The sequence below is a fragment of the Bidens hawaiensis genome, unplaced genomic scaffold (genome assembly GCF_021521415.1).
Source record: "Bidens hawaiensis isolate Kalapana, Puna unplaced genomic scaffold, B.hawaiensis_p1.1 tig00015212_1, whole genome shotgun sequence".
NCBI classification, from domain to species: Eukaryota; Viridiplantae; Streptophyta; class Magnoliopsida; order Asterales; family Asteraceae; genus Bidens; species Bidens hawaiensis.
Window position 1 is genome coordinate 35,767 of NW_027492353.1, and position 23,564 is coordinate 59,330.

Consider the following 23,564-nt stretch of genomic DNA (forward strand, 5'->3'; position numbering starts at 1 on the left):
AAGATTTGGTGACCACTTTCTATATGTAGAACAAATATTATAAATTTAGATGGCTAGATAATATAATGTCGCATCATATTTTCAGGTTAAGTAGGTCAAGATAGGGTGCATGACATACATATGTCACTTTATTCTCTCAGATAAGTAATAACAATGCCCAACAGTCACAAAGCACTACCGATCAATGTTGTTTCCTTACGTAAATGCACTAAATGGCCTGCTTTTAGTTCTTTAGAGGATGGGATATATTAATTAAGCTGATCATTTACATTGGTTGAATTTCATATTTTCTACATGTCATTAGGTAATGTCATATGTTGATGACACGTTCTTCATGTTCGACGACGTTTTTAATTAAATATTACTTTCTGTTCTTCGTAAATAGTTTGTCACACGGAGCTTAAATTTCGTGTAAAAGGTGATGATTAACATAACTTCTGTTCTTTCAAGACACTTGTACCTATTTTTCTTGTCCATGGCTTACAGGTTAAGCTCCAATTGGATTAGGTATATTTTAAAGGGTTAATGTGATCTAGGTGGAGTTTATTTCATTCATAACTACATACTAGAAGCTAGTTGGTTTCTTACCAACATACTTTGATCAAGAAAACTTCAAAAAGAAAACTAGTTCTTGTAATAGGATGGGGACATTTTTTAATGCGTAGACTAAAATCTTGATCAGTTTTATAAGACGTCAATAACAATGCTGATCTATCAAGAGGTCGTCATTTGCAATGGCGATGATCCCCTTTAAACATGATCAAGATTTTATCTTTTTGTGATACATGCGAAAGAAGGCTATCCTATTTTTTTTAAATACAATAACTAGAGAATAACCTCATAATAAAGTAGATATCAGATTCAATACACAAACCATTACATTCGTCTTGATTTTGTAGGGCGAGTTAAAATATTGTAAGAAAAAAAATCGACAAAATCACACATACTTATGAAAGAAAAAATAAAGAAAAATAAGAAACAAACTTCGGAAGTCGGGAGGGCAAGAAGGGTAAGCTTATGCCCTTTCGGAATTAGCCCATTTTCTGCCCGTTTAGGCTATGTGTCATGAGCTAACTAAAAAAGTGCATAACGCTCTGTCACATCATTTTCATGTAGACAATAAGTTTTAACTAACCAACCCTTTGAGTATCATGTTGTGGACTAACTAGAGTTTAAAATAAAGAAAAAACAAAAAACTTTGATTGGTGCATTTGAGGATGGACTTCAATAGATTTTGCATTTAAGGCATTAGTGTGTTAACTAACGCATCCTTTAACACCTCCTTTGCTTGAAGCGAGGTGGTAGTTCAACACATGTGTATATGGCATGAAAATGAGTAGCAATTTTTTCCTCCAAAATTTCCTAGGAAATTGATAGTGTTAACAATCACAAATTTCTATAGCATTGGACCCTTTCTGTAGTAGTGCATATAAAGTTTTATTTACACTTGTATTAATATTGTATTTGATCTTATTCAATTGAAAAATGCTAGTCAATTTTGGATTTATTTGAAAAGGAAACGAATTAATTAGGCCATGAATGGCAAGGTTACTTTTAACCAAAATTTGTAAATGTAAAGAATCAATGTCATTGGTTTGTTTAGCCTCTTCACTAAGGAATGGGAAGACCACTTATCTCACTTTTATGCACTAACTTGAAAGGCAAACCCAAATATCAAAAGCAGCATTGAACTTTATATTTCGCCCCTAGACTTTTATTTGATGGAAAATGACCATAAACTATATACCAAATTAAAACTGTAGACAAGTAAAATATGCACCCACCCATCTTCATTTTTATACATCTTAACATTTTTTGTTATGTGTAGTAATGTAGTTGTTAAACTACACATGCAAAACGGAACTCCCACGTTACTACTACATAGGCATAGGGGGGGGGGGGGTCTCGTTAGCTTTGCCATAAAAAATACGTAATGGTTTAACTAACAACACAATTATCTGGTTAGCAGCCAAGGGGGCACCTTCCCTCTTGACGCCCATGTAATTAGGTTATGTAATGGAGCGATGGGTGAAATGTAAGTGAGGTCGTAGAGGCGCCACAAAGTCTTACTTCATAATAAATGGAAGCAGAAAAGCACCCTGGAGACACAATCAAGAATGTCCTAGACTGAACTCGATATAATAGTTGATTTTGGATAAAAGAGTAAACAAATAAATTCTTAGTGGACTAAACATGTAAATTGAGTACAAGCCCATAGTGATGGTTTAGTTGCTGAAAAGCAAGCCTTCCACTTTTCACACACTCTTTTATCCCTTGAATATCTTAAGTAATGTCTTTTTCACATGTTTCCACCTTTAATTGTATTTGTATCACCAATGTGAAGAGAATAAGGTTTTGTACCTTTGTCCTGTCTACATCCGTAGTGGGTATGATCTTTGCATTTTCACTTTACATATAAACATATCATATCGTTTTGAATAAGTTATACAAGTCTTTTTAAGTACAATATATATATATATATAGAGAGAGGATCAAGAGAAAACTCACCTTTAAAAAGAAAACTTAAAAACTTCTAAAGAATTATTTTTCATTTAAAATAAAAAAATATTTTCAAAATTCTGTTTTAGCCATTATTCTTATATTTCCTTATATTTCATTCGAAAAAAACAAAAAAAATAAAAAATAAATAAAAAAACCAGTTGTAATGCACATACGTATTACTATGTGATACCGTTGTATTACACATGTGTATTACTATGTATTTTTGAGTTTAATAGTGTTTTATTGTATATATTCAATATTTGTGTATTGTATATGTGTACTAGTGTTATATTATATGAAAAAAAATAATAATAAAAATCGATGTGGTGCGCATGTGCGTTAATGTTGTATTACACATACGTACTAATGTGTATTCGATGTGTGTATTAGTCTTATATTGCATATATACAATAGTGTGTATCAAATATGTGCAATAGTGTTGTATTATATGCAATGCAAACACTTTTGCATATATGCAATGCACACTATTACACATGCGCACTATACCGACGAGGTTACCGACAAGTTTTTTTTTCTTTTTGAACCAATAACAACATATAAGAATAATGGAAAAAAAAGAAACTTCAAAAAAAATTTTAAAAAAAAAGTTAAAAATAGTTTTTTAGGAGTTTTTAGGAACCTTTAAGTTTTCTTTTTAAGAGGAGTTTTCACTAGATCCCACCCTTATATATATATATATATATATATATATATATAGGGGAAGTATAGAATGAAAACCCACTTGAGTTGTGAAAACCCGTGAAAACTCTATGTAACATCGTTTTTTTTTTGTTTGTTTTTTTACACTCGTAATATATGTTGTAACATTTAATACAAAATATCAAAAACTAAAAAAAAATTTGTTTTGCTATTTTTTAACATTTTTTTACTGATTTTTATATATGTTTTCATGAGAGAGAAAAAATTATATTTATATTTGCATTTTTTATTCACTTTAATTGTGAACCATAAAATTTAAATTTTAATTAAAAACATACGATTGAGAATGAGTTTATAGAATTTTCACAACTCAAGTGGGTTTTTATTTTAACGTACGCTAATACACTATTGTACATTACGTACGCGAGTATCCAGAACGTACAATCATACGCGATTAGATTTTTAAATATAATTATACGCCATGATACACCAGTTATAAAAAGGGTATTTCCGTCCAGAACGTCCAAATATACTCCCCAGATCTATTCTTCAATTCTCCCAAAATCCCTGTTCTTCAAAATTCATCAATTGATTCATCGAGCGTCCATCCATATCAATATAATTCAACCATCGATCGGTATTAAACTAATTTGCAGGTCGATATCAAACTAATTGAGTTATTTAACCCTAAAAATGTTCGTTATCTACAAATAAAACCTCAAAGCCTAATACGTTCTGCTAATACGTTCAAATCTTAAACGTTCAATGTCAAAAACCCATCATCCAGAACTCAAAATTGATCGTTGAAGCTTCAAATTGATGATTAATTTAATCGATTTCAAAGATTAAATTGATGATTAATTGAATCGATTTCATGCTTAGGGTTGCCTCAGTTTGATATGATAACTTACAACAACTTAATGCTTGAAGGATTTTGCAAAGAAGGAGAGGTGGAGGAAGCAAAGAGCTAGACTGATTGAATCCATGAAGGATTTTGCAAAGAAATGATCAGTTACCTGATTGGCTGGTTGTTATTCAACCTTTGATTGACAGTAATGTAGCCCTGCTTGCGGTGCGCACATATGATGTATATATGTGTGAACCCTCGGGTGGGCAAAAGTGAAATTGCACTAATTTTGACGTTATTTTACTAATCTCGTGAAAATAACGTTAAAAGTGACGGACGGTTAATCAGGCATCATGTAGTGGCGTTGATAGCTGAAAGATAAGGGTACATGCACCGATCAGCCGGTGTCCCGATGATTGAGTGCTATGTGCCTTATGTCCAAGGCTTGATGCAAAACTACTATCGAGCCGGGGGTCTCACCGGAAGCAGCCTCTCTATCCCTATGGGGTAGAGGTAAGGCTGCCTACATCTTACCCTCCTCAGACCCTACCATAGCTTTGCTATTGGTGGGATATACTGAGTACGATGATGATGATGATGATGATGATTGACAGTAATGAAAGTGTTCTTAAAACACAGCCTGCAAGTGATATACATGAACAAAGAACACATGAGCTTCAACTTAGAGGTAATTTTAACAATAGAGATGTTATGTATTATACTATTCAGATTCAAAGTGGATTTCTTTCAAATTCATGTTGTTTTTCTATGCTGTAGTTCTGCCAGACTTTGCTCAAGTTTATGGCTTTATTGAAAGCGTTTTTTTAGAAGTGTCGTGTATGTAATATACGATAAAGGATTATTGTATTTTATCCTATATATATATTATCATTGTTTTTACACCCCCTTAGTTCTTTATAGTTCCAAAAATGAATGCGCGTTATTGGTGATGCTTTTACTTGTTCACGGCCTGCTGGTACTGACGACTGCACATGGTATGAATTTTATGTGGGTAAACTTTCTTAATATCCTCTGTTATGTATCTCAAAAGATAATTGTTATTTAATGTTATGTTCATGATTTAATCACAAAAGTGGTGACGCAAGAGTTGATTACACATTTCCACGTCACATGTAAGGTCATTGCTTCGAGACTTAATGGCTTTGATTTTTTTACGTTCACTTCTCCTCCCTCTTTTTTTCCAGTTGTGATTTACTCATCCCACTCTTGGTTTATGATCTATCCATACTCACAATTTCACTAAGTGATGTATAGTGAAAGGTGTTTTTTATTCAAGAACGATCGTCACTACAAATGAGACGGGTATCACCCTATTTACAGGTTTCTTATTTGTCACAAAAAGCCTCCGAAATATACCAACGGCCATGTAGTTATACTTCCTTAAGAAATTGTCAAATGGAAGATACACCAACAACCAATACTTTGTCTTTATTAATATTGTTATTAGCCAAATTGGATTTTAATAATCCTAACTTAATGCACTTGGCCGATAATAATCTCAACTTAAAAAGTAGTTGTCACCGGTTTCAACTTCCACACCATTTGTTTTCATTAGACCCCCATTAAAAAAACTTAGCGACGTTAAGTTTTTTCAAAATTTCAAACTAATATTTTAGGGCTTTTGATCGAAATGAGGATATGAATCGATTGATGTAAAAGTTACCTTAAAACGGTGGTCCAAACAACTAAAGGATGCTTCAATTCCGGTGTTTAAATTTTTAATTAACAAAAATCAAGCTGTTTAAAACACCGTTTCGAGTTAAGTTTTGCATCCACCAATTCGTGTTCTCATTCCGATCAAAAGCCCTAAAATATCAATTTGAAATTTAGAAAAAACTTAACACCGTTAAGTTTTTTTTAGCGAGGGTCCGATAAAAATAAATAGTGTGAAAGTTGAGACCAGTGCTATTTTCTAAGTTAGATATTATTGGCCAATTGCATTAAGTTAGAATTATTAAAATAATTTTTTCTTGTTATTTTATTGTTACAACACACATGTAAAGTTAATTAGTTCTTTCTGCGTAACTTTGGTAGAGGGGTCTATTTCTTATCACTTGATATTTTTGGTTACTTGTCTAACACGTCTCCCTTTGATCTTTTAGATGTTTAGATCAATGATCAGTACTTATGATTTTTGGATTATATCTAAACATGAGTCGCTTGGTAAATGATATCTTCTAGTTTACTTTTAGTTTATACTAACTTTACGGTTCGATGACAAGTTCGTCCATACGTCATCTTAATATGTGAATTAATACCATGCTAACCAATGCGATTAAGTAAAACGTAGTTTTCGTAACCTTCAAGGAGCTAAAGGCTAGAACACAATGATTGTTGATTCAGACCTGATGGATCAGATGCATGCTTGCTAAAGGGAGTTAAGCGCTTACTACTATGTCATCACTATAATTGTTACCATGGAACTTTGGGCTCTGAGATGAAGGCCGATCATATAGGTTAGTTTGGACTGAGTCACGCACTTTTGTTTGGATATGTTCATAACATATTGATTTCAATTATTTATGAAGATTTTCCCTCGATCTAGTAATATGGGCTGTAAACGGTTACCTAATTATGTTAACCGTGTTTAGTTAAAAACTAGTAAATTTGACCCATTTGTTCATACTAGCACAAGCATTACAATACAGACTAGCACAATAACTAAAAACAACAAATATAATGAAAATCAAACATAAATAACAATGTAAGATACTTTTTAATTTATTTACCGAAGCAGTTTATAAATATTAACAACACAATGACTAAAACAACACATATAAAAAACCAAACATAAATGACGATGTAAAGTATTTTTTTTTTTATTTTATTTATACCAACACAAGTAAAATATGAAAAGCACATTGACTAAAACTGCACATATAATGAAAACCTAAACATAAATAATAATGTAAGATATTTTTAATTTAATTTATACCAACACAAGTAAAACATTAGCAGCATAGTGACTAAACAACACATATAATGAAAAACCATACATAAATAATAACGTAAAATACTTTTTAATTAATTATACCAACACAATTAAAATATTAATAACACACCGACAAAAACGGTCATTTGCTCATACAAGATGGTTCTTTCGCCATGACTAAATATTCGATTAAAAGAATAAAATCAAATTTAAAATATGATTACTAACACTTGCTTAAAACCAAGTAATTCATTAAATTTATTTTTTTTTAAATATTTTAGTTACAAGATTTGAATAATGGTTTGCATTAATTCAAAAACATATATGATATAAATACCCTTTATGAATAATTAAAAGATACGACACGTGGCATATTGGTATTGGTTTCTAATATCAAATAATGCATCACATGTATACTCTCATAGTAAAATAAAAAAACAAAAAGAATTGCACCTATGTTCTATATATCAATAATAATAATAATAATAATAATAATAATAATAATAATAATGTAAGGAAAAGCTTAGAACCGGCTCTTAACCTTATGTGCATGAATCAATACATAACCAGAACCAACAAAAATCAATCAAATTGAATAGTAAATTTATTTTTTTTTAACACGCTCATTTATCATTAAAATCAAAACAATTACAATAAAGTAGCAGACAAACTCTTTACCAATTTTTTTAACACGCTCATTTATCATTATTGAATCATCAAATTTACCTCACAACCAAAATCTTCTAATATATATTATAATACATATGAAACTCTTTTACCAATTTAGACAAAAAAAAAGTATATACAATAGTTATATCACTACTGGAAAACTGGGTATCTGCGACTGTAATTTCAGTCGCAAACCAGTCAAAGGTCATTTGCAGATCGAAAATTTCGTTGCAAAAACATTCGTCGCCAAAAATTTTCAACTGTGTTTGCGACTGGAGGTTATTTTGCAACTGCATTTAGCGACCAAAAATGAAGTCACAAATATTGCGACTGATTTGCGACCAACATGTTTGGCGACTGATTTGCGACCGCCTGTTTTGCAACCACTTCGTGACCGAAATATACAAAATATATATAAACCTAATTTTCCAAAAATTCTATGAATAAATATATAATTACCCAGAGAAAATATAGAGAATTCAAAATTTATTGGGTTAGCATTTTCTTTGGTGAGAGCTTCCAACAAGGCCGTGACATGTTCAAAATGCAGCCAAAACAAATGAGATATCGATAGTTTAAAAATGAGATTGTCGATTTGTTAAAATTTGTATTGGTTGTTTTACCTTCAATTATAATCTTTCTAATGATATCTTATGTTTTAATTATTGAGATGATATTACCTGCTATGGATCTTATTGTTGGGCTGGAATGGCTAATAGGCTGGAGCTGCATACGAGTCCATTTGTATCTGCTATGAAGGCCATTTATTGACTCAGAACCCAGGTCTCTTCAACCCTATCAGTTAGCTTCTCATTGACGCTTCTTCAAGTTTGGAAATGAGCGTCTTGCACCTGCTATGGAAACACTAAATTCCTCCGGCTTATCTTTGAAATACCGTGTCAACGGTCTGCTCCTTCCTTGTACAATTGGGTCGCTATAAAAAGATATCATTTCATTGTTATGTAGGCCATCACATAGCACTTCTTCTATTTCAGTACTTTGTTTACTTTTCTTGTTCGTATAGCAGTGTTGCTAACAACGCTTCTGCTTGTAATCATTTAAGAAGTATTGTTCTTGTTCTTGGTTTCAATAAAATAAATTCTAACTCTTGTGACACGATTGATATTCCAAAACTTAAACGAAGGAAACAAATAACATTTGTCAATGGTACCATGAGTTATTTAGATGTGTTTACTCACATCCTACATACAATTGTGCAGTGGAGTTGTAAGCCATTAGTAGCAAAGTATTTCAAGAACTCACGGTACCAAATAATCAAATATGTTGCTACCAAAATTCTAATATACTATCAAAGTACAAGATGATACCACACCTTGTTTGGTACTTAGCTCATTAGCTATCTATATACTAATTGGCTACCGCCTACCATACGAACAAAGTTAGCACTGACCTTTAGCAACCAAGTTAATTGCTACCGACTAACAGCAACTTGCTACCTATTTCTAGTAACTTTTAAAGATCATTTTTCATATAATTTTTCACCATGTATGCTGATTTTTTGCGTTTCTGATGAGTACAATTAATTGAATTTTCCATGCAAAGTTTTAGCACAACCCCTGGTAGGGTGGTGCTGCTTTTGGCCCCTACAAGGGGCGACTCACTTGGCTTTGCCGGCAGATTGCCCCAAACCTACCAATGGAAAGTTAATTGGTTAATTTTTTTTTGAACAACCAACGAATCCTTCAAATGGGCTACCGGCTAAATTCATTGCATCGGGATATACTCGTGTTTGATAAGGAAAAACTCTCACCTAAGGTCAACATCCGTGAACATTTGCCCGAATGCACGACAGTGCGATGAGATAAAATCCGTTCAGTTCAAGGATCCAACTAATGAAAGCCACCAAGTCGCCTAGTATTTGAGTGTTAATTTTTATTTGAATGTGAAATCTAAGAGGTGTGTAATATGGAATTGGAAATATGAGGTTGGAATAAGTTGGATGAAATGATGAATTTAGATTGGGCCGAATTTAATATATTGAAGAATTATGCACGAAATTAGTTCATGGGCTGGCCCACGAAGCCCACTAAACCAATCAGTCCATATCAAATTAATTAAGAGAGAAAATGAAACATAGAGATATCCTTTTGTTAATTTTGTTGCGAATTATTTGATTATGGAAGTGTGTTTGACATGTGTTGTGGTGATGAAAGACATAATTTACTAGGATAACTCAATTTATACCAACTCTATTGGTTTCATTCGTTACTAAATAAATATATAATTGTAGTGTCACGTTAATACTTTGGTAATTGCTTACAATCACTTCATGTATGCTAACTCCATTAGTATTATTCGTTACAGATTTGATATATATAATTGCAACGTCTAGTCATTTATACATCATTTACTAGTGTTAAACAAAGTTAGGTCTATGTAACTTTCTAGTATAGTTAATTATCAATCTTAACACATATGTGATCACTTGTTTCTTGTCTCGTGTTTCTGTGTCCCTTATATCCGTCTCTCTAATTTGATTACAAATTAAGTTAACGTTAATTTAATTCAGAACAAAATCCATGTGTTTTATTTCATATAATCAAATGAAACATGTGATATACCAAATGCCTGATACGAATCCTACTTACCTTAGCTATTTAGCTTAATTTTTTTTAGAAAGACTTGATAACGGTCATTAGTGGTAGGGATGAACAACTGTTACCATACCAAAAAATTGGTACGTTATTTCGGTACTCACTCTCCCAGAAATTCAATATCGGATATTTTTGGTACAGTTATGGTACAATACTAATACCATAAAGTATCCAATTTTCTTAGTGAGTACCGATACCGAACTAATAAATTTGGCATGGTATTCGGTACCCACTGTTTCAGAAATTTGGTACCGGTACGACACCAATCTCATCCCTATATTCCAACCCCCCCCCCCCCAAAAATAATAATAAAAATTAGGTGCATAACAATATTGAACAAACATATGCTCCGCGCCTCCTAACTCGTATCAAAGCCCATATAACTTGATGATACTAAAATCACCAATAACCAATGCAACATTTAAAAGCAACCAAAGCCCATGTGTTATAACTAATCACAAGGTGGCTATCAGCCTACAAATTATATTGGTTCTTTGTTCTTTCATGTTAGTTTCAAACTATCAACACTTAAATTCTGAAAACTGCCAAAAGAAATCAACTAAAAACTATAAAGACACTAGCAAATTCATGGTATCCTTATAAACAATGTTATATTGTTATAAGTCCACGCGATACCTTGCGTCTGCTAAACTGACAGGAAGTTGCATATCGGAATGATGGAAAGCGTTAAGTAGAGAGTTCCCAGTTTGCATGATCTTGTTATCAAGATGGTTGTCATTAGATCCCAGTGTTTGTAGAAGTTGAACAAGTGCTGCAGATATCTCAAGCCTCGACACATGCCTTTTCGCCTATAAAACAAATATGCAATTTTAATAAAAAAAAATAAATAAATAATTTTAAACAAATTCAAATTAATATAAAACCTCAAACTATTCCCATGTTTAAACATTTTATGAATGATTGTTGTACAAAAATTTACCTCAGCTTCAACTATAAACCGAGCCCATATCTTTTCCTCGCGTGCTTCCATCACACCCTTCAAAATGGTCAAACCAAATCCACGGATTACATCCACTATTTCAAGAAAAAACCCGTGTTCTCCACATATCATCTGCATCAAAACATTTTGCGGTTAGAGTTCGTTCAACTTCACAAACATGCATAATGAATAATATGTGTGTTACTTTTACAGTTTTACCTCTATGAGCATTTGTCCTGGAGTACTAAGGTTCTCAACTCTTAATGGACAAAACATAGTTTGATTTTCCCATTCACATGCCCATGTCACATTATTATTGCTTGGATCGTTCAAATAATCGTTCTGAGCGACGCCATTATGCTGCAAAAATTCATCATTTTATGAAAACAAGACACTTTAAAATTATGATGTTTGTCACAAGAACTATATTCACCTTTGGTTCATCAACTTGTTTGATTCTGTCAGCGTGTTGAGTTACACTTTGCAAGAAAAGCATATGTTTTATCGTTCGGTCCAACAAACAGTCAATGCTCATCTGTATAATTAACTAATTAGTAAAGAGTATAAATATGTTTCATATACTTATTATACTTACAATATTGTGTGTTTTTAACTTTTTTTAAGGTTACCTTTGCACCATTTGGAATGAGTTCTCTTAACTCAGCCATACGGTCCAAGATCATTTGTCGGTCTTTGGGCCTGGGCCGAGTGCCTGGTTTGGCCTTTTTCTTAGTGGGCTTTGTGGGTTCGACCGGCTTCTTAGCTTGCGATATTGTGCTTGAACCATCCATGCTATAACTGTCACCCAACCATGGCTCTGACTTAAAAATGGGCCCGCTTTTCTGCCCAAAACTCTTGTTATATAAAACGGGCTGTAACGAGCCCGTTTCCCATATGGGATTCCCGGTTTTCCGTCTTTTTGAACACGACAACGCTTGATCCTCAACACAAGATGTTGAAGTACCGGAAACTCCCTCGAAAAGCTCCTTGATTCCGAGATTGGAGAACAACCCTTTCTTTGGAGGAAGAGTAAGCGAGTCATTTACGCCGTTTTCGATACTTTGACTTGACTTTGACCCCGATACACACCCCGAATTGTATGAGTCGTAACCGAAACCGAAATCGAAACCATTTCCATTTATGACTGGTGTTACAATGTCTCCTAAATCTCCTGTATTTCCAAACAAGTCAACATCTGTAGTAGAAAAAGTCAAAGGTTTGACTTGTTCATCAAGAGGGCACCATTGAGAGATATCGAAATTGCCTGCTTGGAAAAAGTTATCCATGATACCGAAATCCGTTGACAAGTCAAACATATCGGACTGATTATGATCAAGAAACATAGACTGAGATTGTTGTGGAAAACCAAAAGAAGTTTGGTTAACCGAAAACCGATCTTCTGATGATATCAAATATGAACTTGTTGGAACATTTGAAACATTTCCATTAGCAATTTCATTAAAGATTCTTTTTGTTTGATTTATAAACTCAATATTCTCCACAATCTGAACAACAACAAAAGCAGTTCATTAGATCTACACATACTAAGTTAACATGGAAATAAAAGTTAAAAACTTTTTTTAATACTTTGCTTACTAACCATATAATTAGTGGACCCAAATTGTATCACACCTTGTGGTTCCACAGGGATTGCTGCAATTGTCTGCAAGATTAAAGTAAAAGAAAAGTTTATGTCATGAATCAAGATCACAAAAATAGGCCCACAAGGTGCAACCATGGTGGTACCAATGTAGCCTCTTTAAGTTGAAATTAAATAAATAAATTACCTCTATACCCGAAGAAAATTGTCGGAAAAATTTCGAATCATCCTGAAAATTAAAAAAAAAAGCATGATTGTTTAGGTACATTTTATGTTTATAACAAGTGCTTGTAGATTAAAATAGACGAACGAATTAATACCTGAAACATATCCCAGATTGAACCTGAAGAATTTTGTCCCATGTAATTATCTTTTGAGGATATCCACAGGTGCTTTTTATTTAAAGCAGCTTGTCCAATCAACCTTAAAAATATTTAAAGAAAGTATTATTATTATTATTATTATTATTATTATTATTTGTGTTGTTTTACACAAAGATTAAAGAAAATGTGCTTACCCTCCTACAAACATGGGTGATTGTAAAAGCAAATCATCAATTAGACATTTTATATGGTCTTCAAAGTAAGCATCTTGTATAGTCAACAATCTGGTAACAAAACCAAAGAAAATATTTAAAGATAAGTTTAAATACATAATTAACACAGATATTAGAGAATATACAAATTTATTTAATCAAATCAATTCAGAAAATAAAATTAATTGTAAAAAGTGAATTTATGAAGTTGGGCAATATTCATTTACTAGAATTAATGTATGGATTCACCATGTTCAACCACATTATGTCATGATGCTAACAAAAACTAACCCCCCCCCCCCCCCCCCCACAAAAAAAAAATTAATTTATTAATAAACATAAAAAAACAAGAAATTTACAGAAATGATGAAACTATGAACTTTGGATAAATGGTTAACTCACACAAACATATATATATATACACACACACATATATATATATGTATATGCATGTATATACATCTGTGATGTATATATCTATGTGTGAGAGAGAGAGAGATAAAAAAGTCATACATGGAATTTGACTGGTCAAAGCTCCACAAAACACCATAAGACCATCCATAAGAACAACAAAGATTCTTGATAACATTTGCAACAGTTGAATCTTTCTGTGTTGTAGCCATTAGCAGAGAAAGATCTAGAGATCTTTGAACAACACTCTTTCTACTTCTGCTACTAAACTCTGCAAGAAAGCAAAGGTCTTGTTCTCCTTCCACTAGACAAAGTTGAAACAATAAGTGCTTTGGGAAAGTAATTTGTGGTGTTTGTTTGATCAGAAAAAGCTAAAGCTGTGGCTTAATATTTTGTGTTTGTCCAGAAACAAACATATGAAGGGTTTCTAAGGTTTTTTGGGTTATGGAAGCTTTGCTTATATATTATATTCAAGTAGGTTAAACTTTAAAGAAAATGTGTAAAATGAAAGGACTAGAAATTGGTGTAGAAAAAGCTGTTATTCTATGAGAAAACAAAGCTAAAATTCTCGACCTATTAAAGGGATCTCTGGTGTGAGTCAGAAAGATAGAATTTTTTTTTTTTTTTGGGGGTTAGGTCTTTAAGGAAGAAAAGGCCAAAACAAAAACTTCCTAGTTCAAAGGATAACAAAGATCTTGTCTAGTTTATATGTCTTCATCTTGATTATTGAGATATGTAATTAATTCATTTGTGAGTTTATATATTACACAAAGCCCCCCTAGGGTATTTTTCATGTTTATTACCACCGAAACTGATCCCGACCTGGTTAATCGTAAAGAATATATATACTAGCTAGGAAACCGAGTAACCGACCAATTGTTAATACTCGGTTTAGGTTCTAGAACCATTTGTTGGTATCGGAATCGATTTGTGCAGGTTCTAAGCCATTCTTGCAAACCTAAACCTGATCTGGACCCCATTTTTTTGGTATAATTTTTTGGTTATGATTGGTTTGGGTTAAACGGGTCTCGTGGGTGTTACGGGTAAGATTGGTTCATGCTCACAATATGTTTTCAAGTTTAGATTATGGTTAGGGATGAACATATTCGGTACCCGTACCAGTATCGGCAACGATACAAAATTCGGTACCAAGTTTTGAGTCTTCTGTATCGTACGTGTACCGAATTGGACATTTGGGTACTGGTAAAAAAATTTTGATTTCGATACTTGTACTTTTGGTATTGATACACCGATCTCATCCCTAGTTATAATACTATACGCAAAAAAATTAGGAGTTTAATTTTTTATTATTCAATATGTCTTTTTAGTTGTGAAACTAAAATGGGATACATGATTATGTGCTTTTATACTTTGGATCATTTAATAAAGCTAGATTAAAGAATTGAAAAGTTAATTACATGTGCCATTTGCATGAGTTTGTTTGTCATCTTTAACTGATATACATGCCTATGCCTATAAATGTATTTCAATCTAGTTTTTAATACTTCAATCCTATTTGGTAGAAGTTGGGTCGTAAACAAGCTGAGTCGAACTGAATCAAAGTCGGCTCCTTTTATATGAGCTTTTTTTCAAGCTGAGTGTTTTCGAACAAGCCACAAACTTTTTAAGCAGTCTTAAACATATAAAATTAAAGTAGAAATATTGTACAAGTTATCGCCGATCATTGCTAAATAATGTTTATAATCGTTTCCCTATTGAACTAATTAATTAATAAAATCGACTAGAAATTATAAGCTATGTAATTACGTACTTTAAATAATGAAATAATGATTCATATAAAATTACGGTATACTCTTAACATGTTCAACGAGTAGATAGCTTTTAACTTGGAAGTTAATAAAATCATTGTATATCTTTATTAAAAAAATAATAATAATTATACATTCTCACGTAGTATCTATGCGCCATTAGACGTTATTCGGTTGTTTTCCTTTTGTTCCAATGTATAATTTACCTTAAAACACATAGACTCTAGACTCCTTATGACTTGAAATTATATGTAAAATAATTATACTAATTAAGATGGGATTAACTTATTTGATTATATGTAAAATAATTATACTAGTTAAGACGGGATTAATTTATTGAGATTATATGTAAAATAATTACTAATAAAGATGGGATTAGTTTATTTAATTAGTTGGTTCCTCTGAAATAATGTGTTTATAGTATTAGTTACAAATGATAACGTTAACCCATTGACCTCCATATAATATTATTCATTTCAGATAATGTTCAAGTTCATTGCATATATGAACTTAATTTATAATAATAAAAGATAAAGTTGGTTTATTTGGCAGCAATAACAACCCTAATTGCTAGAAATACATTTGAAGCAAACTACTATTTATATGACAAACAAACATATAATATAGTTTTAGTTACCTTTCTACGAGTAAATTTAAATAATAATTATCAAATAATTAAAATTTAAAAAGAACATTCATATTATATTTGTATCTTTTACGCCTTTCATTAATCAATCTCCTTTTTTATGAGTTTGATAACCAAAGTTTAAAAAATATTTACTTTTAATTCAAAGTTATTTTATTGATACTTATTTAGATTCACTCTTTTATTAATAAATATCATTAAGTTAATTTCCAAATCAGAAATTCTGATACGTTCATAGTATATTTTATATTTATGTGGGTCTTATGCTATTAAATACAAAATACGTAAACTTATTAAGAAGTGGGTCTTTTTTTAATTAATTACAAAAGATTTGAAGATTCGATCAAAAGTTTGAAGACATTTATCCCGACATTAATCAAAGGGTATATTTTTGTTAATCTAACGCAAAATCAAGATACATTAAATTCAAGTTTATTTATTTAATACTAAATAATATATACTTTAAAACTTAATTACATATAGTAATTAGAAAATCCCTACATATTTATTTTTCAAGAAAAAAGATCATTTATTTTTGTTGTAAAATAATAAATAATATATACTTTAAAACTTAATTACATATAGTAATTGGAAAATCCCTACATATTTATTTTTCAAGAAAAAAGATCATTTTTTTTTGTTGTAAAATAAAAATATTTAGGATAAACGACAATGAAGATAAACGACAATTTAGACGCACACATCACAATTGAAGGGCAGGTGGTCCCGCAGGTAACGAAGTTCAAGTATTTAGGATCATTTGTACAAAGCGATGGGGATTTAGACAGTGATGCGACCCACCGAGTTCAGGTAGGATGGTTTAGATGGAAAGCAGCCACATGTATATTGTGCGACAAGAGTTTCACGACTAATCTAAAGGGAAAATTCTATAGGGTGGCAGTTAGACCTACAATGCTATATGAAACAGATTGTTGGGCCATCAAGAAGGCACAAGTGCGGAAGATGGAGGTAGCAGAAATGAGAATGCTACGTTGGATGTGTGGGCACACAACGCTAGACCGAATAAGAAACGTTGTGTTTCGCGAGAGATTAGGGGTGGCGAACATAACAGACAAGATAAGAGAGTGGAGATTGAGATGGTTTGGACATGTAAAGAGAAGACATACGACGAATCCTGTTAGATCCGTAGAAAACATTACTATAGAGGGGAGGAGGGGTAGAGGACGACCGAAATTGACTTGGGATGAGAGGATTAGGCATGATTTGATAGACCAAAACCTCTCCGAGGACATGGTTGAGGATATGAATTCGTGGAGAAGTAGAATTAAAGTTAAGGATTTTTAGAGAGAATTGAATACCTTAGGGCTTAGACTTAACTTATTTAGGTCAGATACCATAATGGTATTTCCCTTACATATATTATTATTATTATTATTATTATTAGCTTTTATATAGCTGTTAAACTGTAACCTTATTATTAATATTATTATAATTAGTAGTAGTTTTTATATAACTGTTAAACTTTGATTTCCTTTATTTTGCTTCATAAACATGTACTTAGAGCCGAGGGTCTCTCTGGAAGCCACCTCTTTATTCCTTTGGATAGAGGTATGGTGTGCCTACATCCCACCCTCCCCAGACCCTACCTATAGCTTTGCTGTCGGTGGGATTTTACTTGGTATGATTGATTGATTGATTATTTTTGTTGTAAAATAATATCCTAATAAATAAAATAATATCCCCAGACCCTACCTATAGCTTTGTTGTCGGTGGGATTTTACTTGGTATTATTTTTGCTGTTATAAGTAAGTAATTTAAATTTACGTTTATTCAAAAGTGACTAATTCAAAATGAAATAAACAAATAAATAAACCTAGTAGGAAATCTCAAACGTACATATCGTAGAAATGAAACATCTCGTAGAAATGGTTGATGGATTACTCAAAGTGACATTTACACACAATACAAAATATATAAATGTTGTTCACGGACTGTATATATCATTGTGTTTGGTAGGATGTATTATTATTTTAAACATTAATAAAAAATAAAACACAAGCTTATAAAAACAAACTCAATAATAATAGCATATCGGTTCTCACCGTTTTAAAATTAAAAAAGTATTTATATTTTATCTTGAAACATTTATATATTTTATAAAACTAAATGTAGGAAAAAAGTAAACTTTGTTGGGAACAAATGACCTAATAACAAATTTTGATAACTGTGTGATAACGAAGAGAATAGAAAAGCAACAAGACTATCCACATTAAGAACTCGATATTTCAATAAAACTAATTTCTTTCTCTTCTATTTATACACTCTCGTTCACAACTAAAACCAAACCAACTTTTTTAATTAAATAAATTTGGTTATGCTTATTTAAAATATATATTTTTCTCTCTATTCTTTCACATGATTTGTTGGATGAGTTCGGCTTTATACTGATGGCGTCTCTAGTAGTTTCCAATTTCTGACACATATTGCCGCCTAAGCAAGATGGAGAATAACAGGTATAACACATAGCCTTAGGGGTCAATGCAACGAATAAAAGGTTATTGAGAAAGTATAACAACTAAAAATTTTTAATAAACACAATAACTAGTATTGATAATAAAAATTGTAATAATTGTTAATCTCATTAAAGTTATTTCGTTTCTCTTATATACACGAAACTATATTTGCCCATAGAGGCATCAAGGTTTCAACGTCGAATTGCGAATATTTACGTCATTAATTGCGAATATTTCGTTTCTCTTATATGACATTAGTTGCTTGTATTCAATTATTATCTACAAATTTGTACATATTTACTTTCGTTATGTAACCATAATTTAAAGTCATCATTTAGATATATTTCTTATTGGCTAACACATCCTCTAATTGTACCCGGAATTTTATACATTTTTCACAAAAGGACTTGAATCTTCAACCACATAAGAAAAAACATTTGTACAGACTTAATACCGCTAAGATGCACGCCCTTTAGCTCCGTCCATATGGTAAACCAATTATTTTAGATTCTTTTTATGTTCTTTTATTTGATGTTTTGTGCTTGTGTAATCTAAGATTGGAATGCATTTTATCTCAACATTGTTACATAAGATAACATGGTGTCATGGTATATCTTTTAGAGTATTGCAGATTGATGAATGTGGGCATTAGAACATAAGTGGTGTGGACATTCGTTAGCTTACGAACGTTTAGATGGAAGAGAGATAATTACATGATTGAGTAGAAACATTCATGGTGATGAATATAGAGAAAGGAAGAGAGTGTGAAAGGGAGAGGATATAATATATTCACGGAAAATTTCCTAAAATGTTCTTTTTTTAGAGATAGTATCCAAATATTTTCCCATAAAATTCAAATTCTATCTTTGTCCTTTTACTAACACGCCGCCTCTACGTTAGGAGTTCGAGACGACATGTTGCTTAATTCGTCTCCTCATCATGTTAGCTCAAAACTCATTGCCCCCTGTCATCTTAGCTCAAAACTCATCGCCTCACCGCCAATGTTAGCTTAAACATTAAATTTGATAAATTCTGTTATTTAAAAAATTATATATAAACCAGGTACACATAAAATGATTTTGATGGTATGCATCAGTTTTCTTAATCGTTTTATTATCCAAAATCCAATATACAATAATTTAAAAACCAATAAAATTAAAAATATTTTAAATATTTAAATATTTTTTAAATTAGTTTAGGATCCATGTTTTAAGTAAATATAAGGTAGAATTTTTTTTAGCTAACATTAGGGCTGTCATAACATGTCGGACACAACACGATGACCTATTGTGCTAAACACGAACATGACACGATAAATAATCGTGTCATTTTTTCCAAACACGAACACGAACCTGTTTAGTAACAGGTTAACCTGTTAAGACCTGTTAAGGGACCTGATTAAAGACACAATGAATAATACATGTGTAACGAAACCAAAATATTCAAAACGAGCATAAAAGTCTTAATTAATAGATAATCTATAACATATTTGAAACAAAAAATCACAAATCCATAATATAGTTGAAACAAAAGACGACAAATCCATAACATACTTGAAACAAAAAACCATATAAGCAAAGCATTAAATCCATAAAAAACATAATTTCGGGTTCTGGCGGGCATTAATGAAATGTTGTTTGTAAGTATGACTTTAGGTTTAAGACTTTAGAAGTGTATATATATTTATTTTTTAAAATGAAAATCTACACAGGTTACTAGCAGGTTAACAGGTCATTAACCTGTTAGGACACGAATTTAAACATGTCTTAAACAGATCGACCTGTTTAAGACACGAAACCTGTTAAGCTCAAACCCAAACTTGTTAAAACCCGTGTCGTGTCATGTCATGTTAACAGGTCCGTGTCATAAATTGACAGCCCTAGCTAACATGGCAGAGAAGTTTGAGCTAACTTGATGAGGAAGCAACGAGTTTTGAGCTAACATCCGATGACACCACGAGTTTTGAGCTAACATGGCCGGGAGACGGAGAGTTAATAAACATGTCGTTTTGAACTCCTAATGTGGAGGCGACAACGAGTTAGTAAGGGTACAAAGAAAGAATTTGAATTTTAGAGAAACATATTTGAAATCTCTTTTTTAAAATAGATATTTTGGAAATTTTCCCATCCCTATATTTACCCGTCTAGCGTAAAAGTTATCTCCATTTGATGGGGATGGTCAGGAGGATTTTCTTAGAGGTTTCCAAGTTCGAATCTCCGTTTATGTGCGAGCTGATCTAAAGTATGAAAGCACCACTTTAAGAAGGATTCGAACTTGGTTATGGTTGGTTTTATGCGAGTAGTATGCGCTTTAAAGTCAATATGTCCTGTCGGTACTGGTAATTTCAAAGTGAGTCTGGAACTTCTCCAATAGCTCTTCGAACCCAACGATTTGTCCTGTCGGTAAGCTTTCGAACCAGACACGCGCTGCGCCCGTGAGGCAGCGAGCAAACATGTGACACCATGTTCGCATCGTCCAGCTTTCTAGGTTTCCAGTGTTGTAAAAACCTTGTAAGAAATCATCTGGATCTGTTGTACCATCGTATTTGCCTAGACCACTTGGCATCTTGGTTTTGTGTTGAATGGGAGCCTTCGCAATGCGCTTAGTGAATTTTGAATGCTTCACCAAGATGGCTGGCCTATATGGTGTGGTTACGTCCACTTGCCCTTTCGCTTGCGGGTTGTACGGTGTGTATAGATCTATATCAACTTTGGCTCCAGGCGCTATGTTCATGTGCGCGCGAAGCTGTGAACCTCCTGCATGAGTATCTCGCGTCTTCCTCATGCTGTGCACCTCTTCCTCATCACTAACATCAGCGTGTTCGGTGTGAACAGAGTTACCATCTTCCGGCGCGCGCGCCCTTTTTGTTGTTCCCTGAATGGTTTGTTTATCAAATGCGAGCCTTTGTGTTAAGTCGGCTAACTTTTTGTGTTTGACCAGCTCATTGTATTTGTCCATTAAACGCCGTTGTTCGTTTATGAGCCATTCTTTAGGGTCATTGGTTTCAACTTCCGGACCCATTGGTCCTTTTTGTTTTGCACCAGTCAGATTTTGGAACGTGAGATCGTCTGGAGGAGTTTCAGTCTGGCTATGAGGTGTTGTGATGAAGAGATGGTTACTAGTGGTGCGCGCAGTATCACGCGGCGCCCTCAGAAACTGATGTCCCTCATTAACATCCTCAAGCTCATTATCCTCCAGAACTTGATCGCTGTTTCGAACACCGGAAACCATGGTGAAGATTTTCAGAGAGAACTGATGAGATAGTGGTTTTGTTGCCGTTGTAACAGGTGATGGCGCCAATGAAGAAACGTGGATCGACTTGCTAGTAGGCGATCAACTTTCCTCGGGTATGAGTGTGCTATATCACCGATGGTTTTCCGGAGTATGAATTCTTCCACCTACAAAACGAGCAGCACCGTGAACTTACCCCTCAGAAAGGGACAGAGGGGGTCCTCTTTGGGGTAACCCTCCGGTGTGAGAATAAGATATTGTAGGAGAAGATAATAATAATCTGAAAGTGAGTAAGGACTTAGAATGTATTTTCTTGCTTACCTCCCCTTGTGGAGGTGGTGTGGTATTTATAGTGTTAGGGTTTCCAATGATTGGGCTCAGACCCAATTAGGGCCTTTTTGGCCTCCTCCTATTGCTTCGCGCCACGTGTCCTTAGGACACCTGGTGCTTTTTCATTGATTATTCTCTGACCAAGGTATTTCACCTGACCCATGTGCAATTACGTGGTAGCACATGGGTTTTGCTGAGTTGTCCACCCTTCATTGGCAGCTGTCAACATCAGCATATTCTTTATTCCTTAAAGGATACCTTCTGGAAGGTTGTCTGATGAGCACAATCATGGTTGTCCTTATCCTGATTTGGATAAGGACGTGGTTGATTATGTGCATGTGTGATATGCGCCTATCCTGGGGATGCGCGAGGTCTTCTCTTTATTCTCACGCGCAGATGTTTCATGCGCAGATGTGATATGCGCAAGCATATGTAATATGCGTGAGCATATGTGATATGCGCCATGCGCAGATGTGATATGCGTGAGCATATATGATGCGTGAGCATATGTGATACGCGCCACGCGCAGATGCGTCACGCGCAGATGTGATATGCGTGAGCATATATGATGCGTGAGCATATGTGATACGCGTGGGCATATGTGATATGCGTGGAACTTCTCCAATAGCTCTTCGAACCCATCGATTTGTCCTGTCGGTAAGCTTTCGAACTAGACACGCGCTGCGCCCGTGAGGCAGCGAGCAAACGGTTATGGTTGGTTTTATGCGAGTAGTATGCGCTTTAAAGTCGCCCAACAACCAGCTACACTCTCCTGTTAAAAACAAAGAATCCGTGTAGCATAGAAAAGAGAGATGGTCAATTGTGAGACCTAGAACATTTGGGTCTAGGAAGAATAGATAACATTTTTTTATTAGGGAATATTTGGAGGGGAAAGAGTTAAAAAGAAAAGGAAGAAGAGGCAATAATGGCGAGTGATGAGTGTCATTGGGAAGCGATGAAGATAGGTAGCTAGGTGGGGGAGTGAGAGGCTCAACAGGTGTGGGGTTTGTAGGGTGCATTCTCTGAAGCTATCTCCTGCCATATTGTCACCTTGATCTTTGTAAATTCCATTCAACAACCACTAACAACCATGCACCTCAGCCATCAATCTGTGGCGGGTGCAATTTATGCATAATACTTTTAGCGGGAAATCTCTAAAATAGCCCATCTACAAAATGAGATTCAAACTTTTTCCTCTAAACTTAATATTTTTAAAAATGGTCATCTCTAACTCATTTTTGACCATGTATTAGGAAATCTAACGCGTCTTTGACAACATGTTAGCATAACACGTCGTCAAAAACGCGTTAGATTTCCTAATACATGGTTAAAGACGCCAACACGTCGTCAAAGACACGTTAGATTTCCTAACACATGGTTAT

At 33.4% G+C, this 23,564-nt stretch overlaps 1 protein-coding gene across 1 annotated transcript; it reads right to left on the reverse strand.

Annotated features, from left to right (window-relative positions):
- Nucleotides 1-10,837: 10,837 nt before the first annotated feature.
- Nucleotides 10,838-13,974, reverse strand: LOC143548656 (transcription factor bHLH157-like). Its single transcript, XM_077039761.1, has 10 exons — nt 13,835-13,974; nt 13,304-13,393; nt 13,107-13,209; nt 12,974-13,015; nt 12,787-12,849; nt 11,816-12,691; nt 11,620-11,721; nt 11,406-11,546; nt 11,187-11,318; nt 10,838-11,055 (listed from the first exon to the last, which is right to left on the reverse strand). The coding sequence occupies exons 1-10, from the start codon at nt 13,942-13,944 to the stop codon at nt 10,864-10,866; spliced, it is 1,851 nt and encodes a 616-aa protein (XP_076895876.1). The 5' UTR covers nt 13,945-13,974; the 3' UTR covers nt 10,838-10,863.
- Nucleotides 13,975-23,564: the final 9,590 nt, after the last annotated feature.

Excerpts from the sequence above, each read along its gene's own strand:
- LOC143548656 (XM_077039761.1), bottom strand. The coding sequence starts at position 13,944 with ATGGCTACAACACAGAAAGATTCAACTGTTGCAAATGTTATCAAGAAT. Across the intron at positions 12,850-12,973 it reads AATTTTCTTCGGGTATAGAG|ACAATTGCAGCAATCCCTGT; the intron begins GTAATTTATTTA and ends TTAATCTTGCAG. Across the intron at positions 11,722-11,815 it reads TCATTCCAAATGGTGCAAAG|ATGAGCATTGACTGTTTGTT; the intron begins GTAACCTTAAAA and ends TTAATTATACAG.